This window comes from Mustela erminea, chromosome 5 (assembly GCF_009829155.1).
Source record: "Mustela erminea isolate mMusErm1 chromosome 5, mMusErm1.Pri, whole genome shotgun sequence".
Classification (NCBI taxonomy): Eukaryota; Metazoa; Chordata; class Mammalia; order Carnivora; family Mustelidae; genus Mustela; species Mustela erminea.
This window is the reverse complement of record NC_045618.1, coordinates 63,532,469-63,545,019: the sequence shown is the minus strand read 5'-3', so window position 1 is coordinate 63,545,019 and position 12,551 is coordinate 63,532,469. Positions and strand designations below refer to the sequence as shown.

At 36.3% G+C, this 12,551-nt stretch overlaps 1 protein-coding gene and 1 pseudogene across 3 annotated transcripts in view; both read left to right on the top strand.

Moving 5' to 3' along the window:
• Positions 1-12,551, top strand: part of TTBK2 (tau tubulin kinase 2) — a 159,405-nt gene that overhangs the window by 37,075 nt on the left and 109,779 nt on the right. For 2 of the 3 annotated variants that reach the window (XM_032343455.1, XM_032343456.1), the window contains exon 1: positions 4,088-4,174. Coding sequence is in view for 1 of the 3 variants with exons in the window: in XM_032343454.1 (XP_032199345.1) it covers positions 4,027-4,174 (148 nt within the window). In the remaining 2 variants the exon portion in view is untranslated. Of the gene's footprint in view, positions 1-4,026; positions 4,175-12,551 lie in introns of those variants that run through there. The other variant, XM_032343454.1, reaches the window with a different exon arrangement.
• Positions 7,784-11,072, top strand: LOC116590965 (annotated as a pseudogene).

Here is a 12,551-nt window from a genome sequence, read left to right as displayed (position 1 = left end):
TTATATAGTAATAAATGTTCCTAATTTCTGATAGGTAATGTTGAGTAAGGTAGATCAAAGTGTACTTAGGAAAGACAAACCAACAACAACAAAAATACCATACAGTGTACTTCTCTTTTTAAAAACGTTTGAACCTTTTATTAAGGAAAATTATAAGCATACGTAAAAATAGCAAGACTGATTTAATGAACCTTTATGTACTCATGCCCCAGCTTAAATAGTTACCATTCTGTAGTCAGTCTTGTTTTCTCTTTAACCTCCCACCCAGAATATTTTGAAGCAAATCTTTTACCTTAACATGTTTTCTGTACATCCTTGAGTTATGTATCTCTAAAGGATAAAAATTCTTTTAAAAATGTAATCATAATACTATCACAGCTAAGAAAAAGTAAGAATTTTTTAATATTAAGTATCCTTTTAACTTTCACATTTCCCCATTGTAAATTATTTTTAATGGTTTAAATCATATCCATATAAAGCTGGGGTGTTGCAATTGGTTGACATCACTTATGTTTCTTTAAATTTCTAGATTTCTTTTCATCTTTCTTTTTTTCCTTTTTTTTTTTTTAATTGAAGAAAGTAGATTATTTGCCTGTAGAATTTCCCATAGTTTCGATTCCTCTGATTTCTTCCATGTGGTATTAACATGTTTCACTGTCTCGTGTTTTATGCATACTGCTATTGAGGCTCAGATAGATCTGAGTTCAGGGTTGTTTATTTAGGTGGCAATTTTTTTGTAAAGGGTATTGTGAACTGTCAATAGGAGGCACAGAATGTCTTATCATCTGTTAAGACATTGTTTGTCCTATAGCCCATTATCATTTTAGCACTGTTGATCATCATTTTTAAGTCTATTAATTGCAGATTGTGACATTCTGTCATTCCTTCATATTTTTAGTTGAAGTATGTCTACAAAGAGAAATTTCCTATCATCAGCTATTTGATTACCCTGAGATACATTTTGATTAGGAAAGCAATAAATATATAATTTCTTAATTTACCAGTTTTCAGAATAATGAATTGCCGCCATATCATTTTCCAAAAGTTACCAATGGAATTTAAAAAAATATACAATTAAGAATTCATGGATTTAAACATCTTTTAATGTTTCAGTCAGTTGTAGATATTATCCATATTGATCCCCAAATTTTCTCACTTGACTAGGGGTCACCATTCATGTTGTCTCTTGAGTCTTTTCAACTAATAATTGATCCTAATAATAAGTCTTTTGAAGTCTTCCTTGCCCTAGACCTGGAATCTATCATCTTTCCTGCTCTTAAAGACACAATTTTTGTTTTAGATATATTTAAGTATATATTTTATCGCTACCATCTTTTATTAAAGTTTTGTTCCACTAGCAGGTTTAGCAAAGTTATTTTAGTGGTTTCCTTACTCTATCACAGATTAGAAAAAGAAGATTGGTCCTTTAGAATTACAAATATTGTATCTGGGTTACCGTGTTTTGCCAGTTAGGCAGTTCAGTAGGCTTTGAAAATTTACTTGAGTAAATATAAGAAAAGAACCATGTTGTCATCATGGATTGATGTAGGGAAATTCCAACAGTTCGTAGTCTTTTATGTAAGTCAGGAATGAGTGTTGCTTTGGTGAGTGTTTTGTGTTAAGTGCTATGATCAATTTGGCTTTTTCTAGTAGACATATCAAAAGGTGACAAATGCAGCTACGCCTGGCATAGTTGCTCTGTCCTGATAATTAGACTTAATATATGTATGGAACATACATATATTGGAGGTATAGTGGCATTTTAGTAAGAAATCATAGGCCCATTTTTAGGGATGATGTGTTGGTTATCTATCATTATGAACAAACTACCTCAAAACTTAGAGATTTAAAACAATTTTTAATTTGCTTATAATTTTGTGGATTAGGAATTTGAGAAGAGTTTGCTTGGTGGTTTGTCTCAACCATGTGGTGCTTGCAGGATTGTTTGGATTAGGGGATCCATTCCCAAATGGCTTGTTTGGTGACTTGGAGGTCCTTTGTTCTCTTACCCACCCCCCTTCATCCCTAGTAGTTTATTTTCTAGGATCTCTCCACAGAGAGATCTGTGTCTTCTCAGGATGGTCAGACTTTTTACATAGTAGCTGGCTTTTGAGTGACAGGAAACAAAAGCAACAAGGCTGTTAAGGACTATTCTCAGGGCTGGTGGTCTGCTGGTCAAAGCAGTCACAAGATTTACCCAGAGTTAAGAGGTTGGGGAATGGACTGATTGTTGATGGGTGAATGGCAGGGTCACGCTAAAGAAGAGCAAAGGGTTTGTTGATATTGTTGATACCGTCTTTGGTAAAGAAAGTCTGCCACTTATCTCTATACTTTCCCTAATCTGACTACCCCCCCATCATACTAAACTGTCTTTAGCTCTTTGCCTTATAGCATTAATGATGTCTTAGTGCTTTGCCGAGCTCAGTAAAAAAAAAATTGATGTTCCACTATCATTGAAGTGACATAGGAATAGACCAAGGTACAAAATCATTACTTTGGTGTAGATTTTTTTGTTCTGTTATTTGGTAAGGTCTTTTTGTAAAGTGAAACATGAAGCTACCTCTCAGTACAGTCTATAATTAGAGAGGTGTCCCTTTTGTACTGTTTATGAGTTTTTAAAGTTATACTAGGTTTTGTTTAATGGGCAAATGTTAAGAATTGTAAGTATTGTTCAGGGTCCAACAAAAAACTTTTTAACTGAAATGAAGTTCTCAAACTTTATTTTAATCCTGAGTTCATACTGTAGCTCCTTATGGTATCTTTTCCTATCACCCACTGGAATAAAGGATTATGGCTCTTATATACAAAGCACTGAATTGTTGTTTAGCAATAATTATGTAGTTACCACTTAGACACTCGAAATAAGGAAAACAAAAAAACAAAAGAGTGACTCTCTCTGAAGAAGCTTGGTTTCACTAGGGGGGCTAGGACATTGACAGTGGAAAGTTAAAAAACTGTCCAGTGTATTAATATAAGTGATATATCTGAGGTGTTTAGCCTAGCAAAATGAGTAATTAAATAATTAAGCAAATAACTATAGAAATTCAGAAGATAGAAAAATCAGCCTGAAGGTAGTAATCAGAACGGACCCAGTGCTGAAGGAAGTAGAACTTCAAGTGAGTCCTCTGGCGTGTTTAGAGTTTAGGACTGTGTGCCTCTAGTGATGGCTTCTGGCATTATATCACATCCTAGATGTTTGATAATGTGGAAGGGAGAGGACCTTCAGGAAATGGAAGAAGGCTAATTCCATGCTGTATCTAACATGAAATATATTACCCACCCTGGTGGTTGTAGCTCTATAGGCTAAGTTGTCACTGACACCTGAGAACTTGCCTGTGATACTCAGACAGAGATCCTGGTATTCCCCCAGTTAAGCAAACACATTTTATCAGGAAGGATATTAAATTTTGGTTGAAAGTGTTTTATTTGATTAAAGTTTAGTATTTGAGCATATTATTTGGGCATATAGTTATATAGCATATTCTGGACAGGAGTTTGTCTCTTCTTTGGAGTCAGCTGGGTCCCTCAGAGAGGAGGGTAAGTGATGCATAGAGGGCTGGGCTCTGGTTGCCCCACTCCCACCTCCCCACATATGCATCTCAGCTGGATTCCAGATAAGCTTTCAGTTGGCAAAAAGATTTCATGGTTTAAAAAGTCTTCAAATGACTGCCTTAGAATTAAAAGAACATATCTGGTTGTTGAGGGGCATTTGTGGGAAGTAAAACTTTGAGATACTATGCTTTTTTGTGACATTTTTAATGCTGGCTATAGACTAAATTTTAAAGTTGTGGCTAAGATAATTTCATTACCTTTTGTGGGCAAAACTGTGAGAAAAGTTTTGATGCTATTTCTAGGCATTTGTTTTCTTCTTGACATATGTATAATTAATTTAACAATATTGAGATCTTTTGTCCTCAAATAGGGATAATAAAATTATATATTGTTTTTTCAATATAAGAGATGAGTTGATTTCCAATTAGAATGTTCTAGTAATTGTATGTGTGTATGTTCTTATTTCCTGTGCAGTTGAGGAAGATTGGGGGTGGGGGCTTTGGAGAAATTTACGATGCCTTGGACATGCTTACCAGGGAAAATGTTGCACTGAAGGTAGAATCAGCTCAACAACCAAAACAAGTTCTGAAAATGGAGGTGGCTGTTTTGAAAAAACTACAAGGTAAGCTGCTTTGTATGATATACCAGACAGTTTATAATTTATTTTTATCTTTCTGAACATCTTTACATCCTCTGTTAACTGACACCTGAATAATCAGGTGTCAGCTCAGTATAAACAATGCTTAGTATTTTTCTCTTTGAAATTTTATCACTAGCTAGTAGTAGTAGAAATATTAATTGCTTAGGCTAATTGGACTGTGGGAATTCCTTTTCTTTTTATTTTTTTTAATTCCTTTTCATAGTGAGTCTGGATGAGAGAGTGAATTAGCTGAAACATTCTGCCTTAGAAAGTGTTTTTGTAAGGCAATCGGTAAAAATTTACCTTTTTTTTTATTTAACCACTAAACATGAATACCTCTCAGTTGTTTCTGCCTGTGTTGTTGGGAGGTAAATATGCTTTAATCACGTTAAGGAAACCTTCAAATCACACTGCAGGGTGGATTAAAAATAGTAGTATTTGTTATGTGATTTCTTTAACTTCAGTTTCATAGAGTAACTTTTTCTGGCCCTGTTGTCATTTTTGAGATATATTTTGCTACTTGGGTTCCTGTTTTTTACTACAAGGATAAATAACTTTTTTTTCTGACTTTAACCCAGTGATGTAAAACCCTGAATGCATTGTATTCATCTTTGTATTTTCAGGTTAATGATATAATCCAATATTACTTATTTTTAAATGTTGCATCTGAATCAAAATTAAATGGGTGATTAGCACATTAAATGATCTTGTTAAGTTCTTGAACGTTTGGTATTGTTATAGGACATTCATTAGTATCTAAAAAAAATTCAGTACTAATATAGAGCAAAAGAAGTTGCTAGAATTAGTAGAAATAACTGTAATTGGTAGAAGTAGTAAGCCCAAAATGCTTTGTAGCCTAGGACCTTCAAATTTGTGGCTGTGTAGTCTCTAGGGTGATTGTACTCTCCTTGTGAATTCCTGGTGTTTGGAATTCTAGTAAACTGGTTCGTATTAAGTTGATGAAATGTGTATTATGTATTCTGGCAATGTCTGTTCTTTTAATCATTGTCCTTTGCCTAAGCTTTCTCATTACCCAGGTGTTTCTACCAGTTGGCGCATTTGTTTAGAGCCTGATGCTAATAAAATGCTAGATCTGTTTAATAGTTATTTTTAGCCCAAACTTACGTTTCCCAAAACATGGGAAATTAGGAAGGCAGTGGATAGATCAAAACCTATTGTCACTACTAGAAAAAATGTAACTGGAAAAGGAAGAATGGGGAAAAGATGACGCTCTCTTATTTTTTTTTAGCCTTTCTTACTCCCTATTTCTTTGGAGCTGTTCCCAGCTCAGTGACACAGAGGCCACAAATAGGTGCAGCTGTAGCTACCAGTTCCTGGTTTGCACAGATCCTAGGGGATCTGTTTGACTCTCAGACGATGATCCTATAAACGATGTGTCAGCATCAGTGGCCTGAAGCAAGCCACTTCACTTTTCTCTTACTTGGCCCTGAGGAGGTGTTCCAGGTGAGGCAGAATACAGCTCCACAGCCCTTTCCATAGGTTCTCTTGCCTATTTTGGCCACGATTTATCCAGGATTCTATGGGATAAAGGTTGAAGATAACTTTAGTACCTTTTAATGGATGAATTGGAAACCTTAGGATGCTAAGTCTTTCCTTCTATCTTCCGTACTATTAACTAAAATGTTTCTCCTACCTGCTTATAACTACATCCTAGTCCTCACACTCTTCATGTTCCAAAAACAAACAAATTTTTATCTTCTGGTCTGTATTTCTTCTTCTTCTTTCCCTTTTTTTTTTTTTTGAAGTTTTAATTTTAATTCTAAGCTCTGTATTTCAGTGAGGCAGCCCTTGACTCTTTTGTTGGCTTCCTAACTTATACCTTCTGTATATTTAATGCCTTACAACTTATTTTGATTAAGGGTGCTTTAGAATCTAGGCCTTTTTGAGAACATTTTATGAGGCTAACTTAGGTTTGCCTCCTTTTGTATAATGACTTCTTACTCACTGGCCCCAATAAAAAGGCTAAGTGTGTAAGGAGAAGATATATAACCAGAGGTTAACCCTTTAAAAGATTGGTTGGTTTTGAAATGATATTCAGGGACGCCTGGGTGGTGCCGTTGGTTAAGTATCACATTCTTGGTTTCCACTCAGGTTGTGACCTAAGGGTCATCTCTCTCCCTGTTTCTCTGCCCCTCCCCCTGTGCATGCAAGCTTGCTCGCTCTCTCTCAAATAAATCTTTAAATTGATGTTTTTGATAGGTGATAACAGGATTTGTTTCTTGACAAGATAAAAAAATTTCTATGGTGAATTTAGCCAGAACCCTAAGTTTTGTTCTTTGTAATAAATCAGTTCCCCTTTTCAAAACTCTCACAGTGTTTTATCCTGATTACCCTGAGTTCTTAGTTTTCTCTGTCTTTCCTGTGCTTGCTAAACTTAGATTTCCTCAGCTCATGTATAACTCTGATTACTAGGATGATCCTTTCTCATCGGCTCTGAAAAGTGTGAGGGCTTTAGCATTTTACCTCATCTTTTCTTCTAAATGACCTCCCCTATGGTGCTACCCAGATTACTCTCTTTTCACAACTCTTAGAACCATTCTGGATGTATCTTACTATTCTCTATTTAATCAAGTTTGACTCCTGAATCATACTTGGTTTTTACAAATGTGTTTGAATGTGTTAGTCACTGCTGAAGGAAGCAAACCATAAGAGACTCTTAAATACAGGGAACAAACTGAGGGTCGTTGGAGGGAAGGTGGGGGGGTTGGAGTAACTGGGTGATGGGCATTAAGGAGGACACATGATGGAATGAGCACTGGGTGTTACATGCAACTGATGAATCACTAAATTCTACTCTGAAACTAACACTGCACTATATGTTAACTGACTTGAATTTACATAAAATTTAAAAGAAAAAAAAATGAACTAAATAATCTGTCTGTCGGCCTGTTAGGTAGTACTTCTACACTATTATTCTCTAGAGTATCCCTAGTACATAGAAACACAAAACTTAATAAGCTTTTCTTTTTATTAACATACATCTCCATATAACCATTTCTTTGTGTTTCCTCCTTGTCTCCATTTGGACTGTACTGTGTTTTTTTTTAAAGATTTTATTTATTTATTTGACAGACAGAGGTCACAAGCAGGCAGAGAGGCAGGCAGAGAGAGAGAGGAGGAAGCAGGCTGTCCGCGGAGCAGAGAGCCTGCCGTGGGCTCGATCCCAGAACCCTGGGATCATGAGCCGAAGGCAGAGGCTTTAACCCACTGAGCCACCCAGGCGCCCCTGGACTATACTGTCTTCAGACCTTTGTCTTTCAGTTCATTTGCTTTGAAACTTGGAGCAAAGGGGATAATTGCCTCCCTAGGCTGTTAGATTCTTTTTTATCTTTCTTCTCCCCCATCTTCAGTAAATGTTTTAGGGTGATATCCTGGCTATCTTCACTTCTCCATTTTAATGAACTCTTGAGCTGTATCTCAACACACCTCTCTTTTTTGTCTTTTTAATAATTACAGTTTTATTTGCAGTGCTGGTGTAAGAGAAAAAAAAAAAACTTCTGTCTAATTATTTCAAACTGATCACTAGTAATTCTGCAGTACCTGAGGAACCTACCATCAATGCTTTTCAAAAGGATTCTTAACAAAAATTTGATACATAGCTAGAATCCTGTAGCAAGACAGGCAAATCTTAAATTTGCCATTTTCCCTAATTTTTATTATGAAGAACTTTAAATATACACAAAAATAGAAATAATGATATAGAGAACATTCTTTGTACCCAGTACTCAACTTCAGTAAGTTATCAGCACTTGGCCAGTCTTATTGCAGCTATGTGCTACTCCTTCAACACTTTTTCCCACCTTGCTGGAGTAAATGCTAAGTGGCTTCTGTGTCCCAGTGCTGTGTCATCACGAAACCTATGTGGTCCCTTAGCTGAGATACCTGAGGAAACCCAGACCCAAGACCAGCTGATGAAGGAGAAGGCTTTGAGACATTCACCTTTCAGGTGGGAATCACTCAGTTGATGTCCCTGATCATCAGTTCTTTCTACTCGAATAAAGAGATCTTTCTGAGGAAGCTTATTTCGGATTCATCAGATGTTTTGAACAAAATCAGGTATGAAAGCTTGACAGATCCCAGTAAGTTAGATTCTGGGTAAGAGCTGCACATTAACAATGTTCCAAACAGCCAAGATCTAACCCTCGCTATGGTAGATACCGGGATTGGCATGACCAAGGCCAATTTGATCAGTAACCTTGGTACTATTGCCAGGTCTGGAACCAAAGTGTTCTTGGAAACTTTACAGGCTGGTGCATATTTCTGTAATTGGCCAGTTTGGTGCCTGTTTGCTGAGAAAGTGACCATGATCACCAAATGTAATAATGATGAACAGTATGCCTGGGAGTCTCTGCAGGAGGATCTTTCACAGTTAGGACTGATACAGGTCAACCCGTGGGTCCTGGAACAGAGGTTATCCTGCATCTGAAGGAAGACCAAACTGAGTTCTTGGAAGAAAGAAGAGTAAAGATGATTGTGAAGAAACACTCCCAGTTTATTGGCTATATATTATTTTTTTTGTGGAGAAGGAATGTGATAAAGAAGTCAATGATGATGAAGCTGAAGAAAAGGAAGAAGAGGCGCCTGGGTGGCTCAGTTGTTTAAGTGTCTGCTTTCGGCTCAGGTCATGATCCCAGGGTCCTGGGATGGAGTCCCGTGTCAGGCTCTCTGCTCAGTGGGGAGTCTGCTTTTTTCTCTGCCTCTGTCCTTCCCCTTGCTCATACTTTCTCTCTCTCCTAAATAAATGAATAAAATCTTTAAAAAAAAAAAAAAGAAAAGAAAGAGGAAAAAAGAAAGGGAGTCTAATGACAGAACTGAAATAGATGTTGGTTCTGTTGAGGTGGAGAAAGAAAGGAAGGTTGATGATAAGAAAAGAAAAAGATCAAGAAGTACAATGGTCAGTGGATTTGGAACAGAAATCCTGATGATATTATTAATGGAGAATATGGATAATTTTATAAGAGCTTGACTGATGAGTGGCAGGATCACTTAGAAGTGAAGCATTTTTTAATTGAAGGGCAGTTGGAATTCAGATCCCTTCTTTTTGTCCCAAGACATACTTCCTTTGTTTTGTTTGAAAACAAAGATAAAGAACAACATCAAGTTGTATGTTCTCAGAGTTTTTATCATGGATAACTGCAAGGAGCTGATCCCTCAATATCTGAATTTCATTAGAGTGTGGTGTACTCTGAGGATCTTCTTTTAAATATTTCCCATGAGATGTTACAGCAAAGCAAAATTTTATAAAATTTATAGAATTTGGTCAAAAGATTCTTAGAACTAACTCTTCACTGAACTGACAGAAGACAGAACTGCAAAAATTTTATGAGCATTTATTTTCCTTCCCTCCTTCTATCCCTTGCTTCCTTCCCTTCTCTTTTATTTTCTTCTCTTTTTTCTTTTCTTTTCTTTTCTTTCCTTTCCTTTCCTTTTCTTTTCTTTTCCTTCTTAGTAGGTTCTACACCCAGCATGGAGCCCAGTGTGGGGCTTGAACTCATGACCCTGAGATCAAGACCTGAGCTGAGATCAAGAGTCAGATGTTTAACTGGCTGAACCACTCAGGTACCTCTATGAGCATTTCTCTAAAATATTAAGCTTGGGGACGCCTGGGTAGCTCAGTCAGTTGAGCCTCTGATTCTTAATTTCAGCTTGGGTCATGATCTCAAGGTTGTGGGATCAAAACTCATATCAGACTCTGTGCTCAGTGGAGTCTGCTTGGGATTCTCTCTCACTCTGTTCCTCCTCCATCTCCCCCCACCAAATAAATAAATAAAATTTTAAAAACCTATTAAGCTTGGAATTACATGAGGACTTTCAAAATCAGAAGAAGCTTTCAGAGCTGTTAAGATACTACACATCTGTTTCTGGTCATTAGATAGTTTCTCTCAAGAACTATTGTACCAGAGTGAAGGAATACCAGAAGCACATCTTTTACATCACAGGTAAGACCCAGGACCAGGTAGCAAATTTGGCTTTGTGGAATGTCTTTGGAATCATGGCCTAGAAGTATATACGATCAAGTTTCTTGATAAGTACAGTGTTCAACAGCAGAAGGACTTTGAGGGGAAGACTGTAGTGTCTGTTATCAAATAAGGCTTAGAACTTGCAGAAAATGAAGAAGAGAAAAATAACAGGAAAAGAAAAAAAAACAAAGTTTGAAAACCTGTGCAAAATCATGAAGGATATTTTGAAGAAACAAATAAAAAAGGTGCTCATGTCTAACTGACTGGTGACATCCTCATACTGTACTGTCACAAGCACATGTGGCTGGATGGCAAATAAGGAAAGAATCATGAAGGCTCAGGCCATAGAGGCAACTCAGCCATGGCTACATGGCACCAAAGAAGCACTTGCAGATAAAACGCTGACCACTCTATGATCGAGACCTCATGGTAGAAGGCAAAATGACAAGAATGACCAGTGGTCATCCTGCTCTATGAAGCTGCAGTTCTGTCCTCCAACTTCATTCTGGAAGATCCCCAGACATATGCTAACAGGATCTATGGGATGATCAAATTTTGTTTTGGTATCAATGAAGATGACCACACTGCTGATGATAGTAATACTGCTGTGACCAGAAGAGATGTCACCCCTCAAGGGAGAGGATGACATGTCATGTGTAGAAGAAGTAGGCTAAGCTCTAAGCTCCATCCCAAGAATTACTTGTATCTATATTCAATACTTTGTCTTCATTCCCTCTGATGATATATTTTTCTTTATTTTTGTTAACATTTTAAAAATCTGCATGACATAACAGTAATTGCTTAAGGGGAAGATAAGGTTTCTTTCTCTTATGATATGCTGATACTTAGGAAATAAAGCCCAGCCAGTTTTTCTTTTCTGGTTTCATGTGAGCTTATTTAACAGGTGTACATAACCTAATATTAACTGTGTGGGCTAAAGTGTTTAGCTATTAAGTGGATTCCCTAGTGAGACCAAATTTTTTGGTCACTAAAGTGACTGAGCTACACTTTGATGTTTAAAAGAAAAATATTGGTTAAAACAACTTCACCTTCTAGGATCTACTTTTAAAATCTTATATCCCCTGTAGTTACCAACTGTGTGCACCAGGCCTCTAGAAACTAGTATGTTAAAGCAAACCAACTTGATGGGAGTTTAATATAATAGGGTTTGTTTTCTGAAGAGCATTGTTTGGAGTAGCAATTAAAAGCCCACTTAGCTGCGTTGTGAAGCTGTTCAGAACAGCAAGTTTTATTAGTGGAAATGTAGTGCTCAAGTCATATTCTGCTTTAAAAGGTTGTAACAGATACGAATGAATTTACAAAAGAAATGGTAGACATTGTATCATGTATAAATACTTCAGTATGTATCTCTACTTAATAGATAAGGGCTCCTTTTTTTTAGTGAAAATATTATTTATTTCATAGAGTTATGAATTACCAGCCAGTTAGGGAGTCTATAGGGTTGGAGTGAGGGGTATTTGGAGATACATCAAAATTTGACAGATATTACTTTGCGTGTGAATGAGTGCTTTATTGATGATCAGTGATTTTGTAAAACCATTTAATTTCATCTGTGGGGGCCTAGAAAGGCTTAGCCACTTATCCTTCAAAAAAGAAAAAAAAAGAGGGATGTTGTGAGGATATATTAGAAGTAGTTTATTTTAAACATTAGGAACATTTGGGATATCTATATAACTGGAAAAGTGAAATAATAAGCCTGTGGAAACCCCTCAGGTGGCCAGTTTTAATAACGGGTTAGAGAATTCATTGGAGAGGAAGCCCATGTTCACAGTTTTGCTTTTTTTTTTTTTTTTTAACTAATACACTTTACTTTTGTAGAACTGTTTTAGGTTTACAGAAAAATTGAACAGAAAATACAGAGGTCCCATAGTACCCCTCTGCACCTATAGTTCCCCCTGTTACTAAATACTGTGTTAGTGGGATATGTTTGTTATAATTGGTGAAGCCAATATTGATACATTATTATTAACTAAAGTCTATAATTTATAGTAAGTTTTTTAAAGTTTAAACAACTTTAAAGTAAAGTTTTTAAACTTTTTTAAAGTTTAGTCCTATAAACTATAAGTTTATAGTATAGTTTTTTTTTAAATAACATAAGAACAGTAGTTTTAAACACCTAACAAAATTATTTCTCAGTATCATCTAAAATCTAGCCAGTGTTTAATTTCTCCCATTGTCTTAAAAATATCCTATTGTTCTGTCTTTGAGGCATGTTGAGACCTTGTCAGCGTTGATGGTAGGGGAGGGAAGTAACTGTTGAGTGAGGAGGACTTGTGGGGGGCATGCTTTGGCTATTGACTGTAGCATTGTCCAGTGGGAAGTAGCAGAAATACAATATATAGAGAAACATAACTTGT